Source organism: Otolemur garnettii, unplaced genomic scaffold (genome assembly GCF_000181295.1).
Source record: "Otolemur garnettii isolate 467f Iridium unplaced genomic scaffold, OtoGar3 scaffold00083, whole genome shotgun sequence".
Taxonomy (NCBI): Eukaryota; Metazoa; Chordata; class Mammalia; order Primates; family Galagidae; genus Otolemur; species Otolemur garnettii.
This window is the reverse complement of record NW_003852478.1, coordinates 6,717,266-6,723,045: the sequence shown is the minus strand read 5'-3', so window position 1 is coordinate 6,723,045 and position 5,780 is coordinate 6,717,266. Positions and strand designations below refer to the sequence as shown.

Sequence of the window (5,780 nt, the reverse complement as noted above, 5' to 3'; positions counted from 1 at the left end):
GCCAGACCACAGTGATGAGGGTACCGGGGTCGTTTCTTACTCTTCTCTTATAAATGGATAAGTTCACTGTCAGAAAGGAGCCCTCTGCCCTGCAGACCGGCTGGCTGGGCGCTGTGCAGGACACCCCATCAGCACCTCTGTGAACTGTGTCTGGGCTTCCTCCTGTGTCTCATCCTCAGGTCCCATTAACAATGAACTCGCAGACTCAGGGGATTTGCAGCAGGGTTCATTTCCTCTTCTATTTCCCCCCCTCCCCAAAAAGACAAAAATTCCAGCACAATGATTGTCAGCATTCTGAGGTCAAGACTGGTTTGTCTCTGCTGGCTTTGATAAAGGAGCTTCATTATTACCAAGAATGTTGATTTTCAGAGTTGCTGGTTGAATAGATGGCCCATACAAAGTTCGCGGTTCGGGTAAAAACTGGTTTTCCGTGTTCTTCATGTTCATCCTTCAAGTTCATGTCCATTGCCATCACCACTGAGTGCCTCTTGCTCAGGGTAGGAGGAGGGCATAAATCCTGCCTGCTTAGAGCACAACCCAGGCCATGTGTTGCCGTTCTGGCCAATACTAATCAACACTCCCCTCTCCTTCCCCCTCGTGTCTGTGAGTCCAGAGGCCCTAGTGTCAGTCACTACGACTGACTTGCACTATTGTAAGTACAAGCTAGGCTCCTAGACCACTCTACGAGTGCCTTGGCTTCAGGCTAAGCCAAGAAGCTGGAAAAAGCCAGCGTTACACAGGCATGAGTTGCTTTAGCTGAACTTTTTTTACACGAAGCTTATGAGTCTGAATGTTTAAATCTAAATTCTGCACCTTCCCCAGCTGTTGTAAGGAAGCTGGGATCCGAGACCAAAGGGGCGGCTCCTTACACGTTGTATGAGAATTTTCTTTCCTGGACTCAAAGATGTGTTGTTTCAAATTCTTGAGGTTCTAATGACAACAGTTTCTCAGTGATGTATGGTCTTAGGATTCAGATATTTTAATCATATCTTAACCCTCTTCATGGATGAATCAGCAGAAAAAGATGTCACTTTGTTTCACTGGGAGATGCTGTGTCCCCCCACCTGGGAAACCCAACTTTCGCCTTTCCCTGCCGTTTGTGCAACTGGAATATTAATTTCCTGCTCTGGCAAGGCACATGGTCTAGGGCACGGTTCCCTTTTGCCCCCTTCCTGCTGGAAACAGATTGTTTCCAGACCAACTGAGCAGTGTAGGAACCCCCTTCCAGGCTTTGCTCACCAGACGCTGCCCGCCTGCGTGGACGTGTTCCATGCACAGATTTATGACTTTGGAGCTGCTCAAATGCCTGCTGACTTTTATTTTTTCCATCACACAGTATTTCTTCCAATTTTTTAGTTTCCCATGTATTTACTATTTTTGAGCAGAACAATTCCAAGCCAACGTTGCTAATCAGTACAGTAAAACTCACCCATTCAAGCGGGGAGCTTGAACTCTTCCAATGAGGACAGGCATTGGCAGTACAAGTTGGAGGCCTGTTTCCTCTTCCAGAAGATGAGGACTCAAAGTTGGGTAACCAAAGTCCCTTTTTCTACTAATATTAAAACCACATTTCATCAAGTCTAAGATGGTGCTCATTACAGGAAACTTGGTATTCAACGTGGCACCAGGAAAAGAGCATTTCAACATGAGCCTCCAGGTAAACAGTCTCAGAACACCTTTAAAGACTCACCGATGATGCATGGATTGGTCACCCAGACCCTCTGTGGCTGTGAAATCCACTCAGATGAATTTGGCAGCTTCCCCTGCCCTTGGTTGTGTTGTTTGGCCTGAAATAGGCAATCCTCTTGAATGTTCTCAGTAACAAAATGTAACAGCACTTTTCGGCTCCCTTGGGGGTGTCTTTCTTTCCAAGACAATAAAACATTTGCTTGTCTCTTTGCAAGAAAATATGGAATTGGGATTCTGTGCTGACAGTGAATATTTGCTTCATTGATATCAAATTTACTCTGTGCTGCTCTGTTTTTGAGGCTTTTATATGCATGCTACAAGTTTTCATCTTATTTAATAGTATTGGATGATTATGTGATCTTTTCTAAGACATTTATAAGTGGTGGTTAGACTCAATGGTGTAGTACCAAGTGTGTATGCAACTGTGTGTATGGAAGGGACTGGAAGGGCACTTACGATTGCCTTGGCGGTGGACAGGCAGGGGCATCTGCATCCTAACTGCCACGTGGTGACAAACTGTACCAGCCCATCAATCACAGATGCGTCCTGACCGCAGACACGTTAAAATATGAAAATAAACATCTTGTGAATAGCACAGATGATTATGAAAATAGTTTCGGTCTCATGAGAGTGGACTGGCAAAGGACTAAACCCCGGATGAGAATTAACGTCAGCCAAACCTCACCGTAATGCGAAAGACATGTGCAGGTTGGGAAATTTAGCCAAACCGATAACAATTTCCCCAGGTCCCCCCACTGGCTAAATTTCAGAACAGGGATTCAAATCCAGACAATTGGACCTTGCACGCCGCCAGTTCTGTGGATCCTATGTGCGTCTTCACGTAGACTAAATGGTATTCTATTCCATTTCCTCTTGAGAATATGAGGCATCACTCAAATAGGCCCTCAATGGGTTATTAAAATAGCTCAATAATATAGAGTTTTACAAGAATAATTTATAAGTAGCACATTCGTTATATGCAAATAGCCACTTTTTACAGAGACTCGTTGGTAAGATTTCTGCCTCAACGGCTTTGGAAGCTGGCAGGGCTACCTGTGGCCACCCTTACTGTGGTAATTACATTATCAGCGCCATTCCCTGACCAAACCTAGCCTAGGAGCTGAGACAGCTTCTCAGTGGCAGTGGAAGGACAGCTTGTTCACGGCAAAATACGGACTCCAGACCAGCTCGAACACTGGCCTCCTGAGCCCTGGGTGTATTCCTTCCCCACCTCTCTCTATTCTATTGCACGGCTAACTCGCCTTTCACGTAGACTTTGGTTCTTGTTTTCTTTTGTAATATGGACAATGAATGGATAGAGAAAAAAATGTTTTTGTTAAAAACCGTAAAAGCTGTTTTACTCTGCCAAGCCGAAAGATATGAATGACATTTTTCAGGGCACAGGGGCCCTGGGGCTGCCTCCAAGGAACGAGGGAGGCCCTTTCACACCCGCCCAGAGGTACAGAATGGACCCCACCAAGCCGGTCTCTGGGGAATAGCAATGCTCAGTAAACCTCTGTGGCTTTGTGGCAAGAGTGATTCTGTTTCCATGGACAATTAAATATGGAATCTAGGAGGAGGCTCATACTTATTTACTGCTGTGGGAGTGAAACCCGAAAGAAAACAGTGAAGAGTGAGAGTGTGCACGACTGAGGGCTTTTCACTATCGAAATAGAGCCAGCAGGAAAGAACTGCCCAACAGCTGAAGACGGCCAGCCTCCTCAAGCCCCAGTCAGGTAGACACCGTGACAACTTTCATCAATTTGCATTCTGGCAAACTGTAGCAGAGAGATTGCTTTAAGAGAACACAATGGGCATCTTTTAAAACATTGTTTTCCCGAATCATTCATTCATTCATTATCAAGTCATTCATTCACTGGCAAGTGCTTACTGAGTGGAAGGCAGGGGACAGGTAGGGATGAGCAAATCAAGTTCTAACTAATGAACTAATAAGGTCTAACCCGTGTATGTGACGGGCTGGACGACAGCAGCAGAGCCCGAGGCCTTTCTAACCTCCTTGCTGGTTTTGTCACAGCTGTAAAGGTGCCTCCCACTACGGCCTCACCGAAGACCGCAAGAGGCGCTCCCGAGATGGCTGTGCAGAGGGCTGGGCGAGCCTCATGGCCACGGCACTGTCCCCAGAGATTTCTGCAGCTGCCACCATCTCCTTAATGTCGGACGAGCCTGGCCTGGACAACCCTGCCTATGTGTCCACGGCGGAGGACAGCCAGCCAGCACACAGCCCGACAGACTCCGGCCGGAGCAGCCGAACTAGGGGTGAGTCAAATGGATTGTTGCCCGGGAATGGGCTCCTTGCCTTGGATGGCCCCCTACAGAATACTTACTGTGGAAAGTTCTAGAAATGTTTTTTTAAGGGGAAATCATTCTGGTAGTTTTGGCAGCAACCCAATGCCCAATTCTCCAAAGTAAAATGAAACCACAAGTACCTCAGATCATTAAAATTGTGTGTAATCCGACTTGGTGACAGGGGTTGAAACTAGACCTCATGATTCATCACTCCCGCAGTGTCAGGGACTTCTCAGCCATTACTGCTCCAGAAAAGTGATATTACATTCAGTCCAGACCAGAAAATAAGAAAAGCAGACGTTCCCCGTCAGCTATACATATTGCATTGTATAGAAAACTTAGAAAATATAGATAAGCAAATTCTATAATCCTACCACCTTGAACTAATCACTGTTAATGTTTTATTCTACATTCTTATCCGATATGTACATAAAGATGATTCCTATTCACGCAAAGGTCCTGTACCTCTTGCCTCTCTTTTTCTCAGCACGACCCTTTGAGCGATCTACTATCAGAAGCAGGTCTTTTAAAAAAATAAATCGAGCCTTGAGTGTTCTTCGGAGGACAAAGAGTGGGAGTGCAGTTGCCAACCAAGCTGAGGAGAGCAGGGGAAATTCTGAGAATACTGCTGCCCCTGAAGGTAAATGAACTCCACCGAAGGACTGGCCGCCGGTTCCAGTTACCTGGGGGCTGGTGGCAACTTGTCCACTACCCGCCCTCTATAACCACTCTCTTCCCAAGGACATAAGATTTTTTTTTTTATCCTAAATCTCATGTAAGTAACTAAAGGCAGAAATATTGTTTTCTTTTTACATTGCTTGAAGGGAAAGGTGTTGGAATCCTTACCTCTCGCGCTAGTGTTATGCCTATCCATTTTTTTTTTAATTATTTTAAGACAGAGTCTCATTCTCTTGCCCTGGGTAGAGTGCTGTGTCATCTTAGCTCATGAAAACCTCTTGCTTCAGCCTCCAATAGCTGGGACTGCAGGTGCCCACTACTACACCCAACTAATTTTGTTCTATTTTTAGTGAGACAGGGTCTCCCTCTTGCTGTGGCTGGTCTCAAATTCCTAGCTCAAGGGATCCACCTGCCTCAGCCTCCCAGAGTGCTAAGGTTACAGGTGTGAGCCACCACACCCAGCCTGTTATGCCTATCAGGATGAATAATTATAGTTACTGAGTGAAAAGCATTTAAAACAGCACCTGCACACAGTACATGCTTGTAGGTATTTACTCTTTTTCCAGCTGTGCTTTAGGAGCCATGATGAGTGTTTCACTTGCCTTTCCTCATTTAAACCTCACAACAACCTCACAACAACCCTATAAAATAGCTACCACTGTTAGCCCTGTTTTACAGATAAAGAAAGAGAGGAAAGGGAGTTTACTACCTTGTTCCTAATTACCTTGCTGAACTTTGGATCCTGCTAAAGTGGCTCTAGAATTCATGCAAAGGAAGTTACTGGACCTTAGATTCTCCTTAGATCTTTTGTGTTTTCCCCAGTGTGAATGAAGCTGAGGAAATATGTCCCACTCTTCTCTTTTCATTTTATATTAGAACTTTAGAGTAATAATAATAATTTTGAAAAATTGAGTTCTTCGGCTCGGCGCCTGTGGCTCAAGCAGCTAAGGTACCAGCCACATACACCTAAGGTGGCAGGTTCGAATCCAGCCCGGACCCGCCAAACAACAATAATGGCTGCAACCCAAAAATAGCCGGGCTTGTGGCCGGCGCCTGTGGTCCCAGCTACTTGGGAGGCGGAGGCAGGAGACTCGCTTGAACCCAGG

At 45.7% G+C, this 5,780-nt stretch overlaps 1 protein-coding gene across 1 annotated transcript in view; it reads left to right on the top strand.

Moving 5' to 3' along the window:
- LNX1 (ligand of numb-protein X 1) overlaps nucleotides 1–5,780 on the top strand; it is a 117,072-nt gene that overhangs the window by 70,636 nt on the left and 40,656 nt on the right. The window contains exons 3-4 of the mRNA XM_003794604.3: nucleotides 3,725–3,966; nucleotides 4,484–4,636. Coding sequence (XP_003794652.1) covers nucleotides 3,725–3,966; nucleotides 4,484–4,636 — 395 coding nt within the window. The remainder of the gene's footprint in view (nucleotides 1–3,724; nucleotides 3,967–4,483; nucleotides 4,637–5,780) is intronic.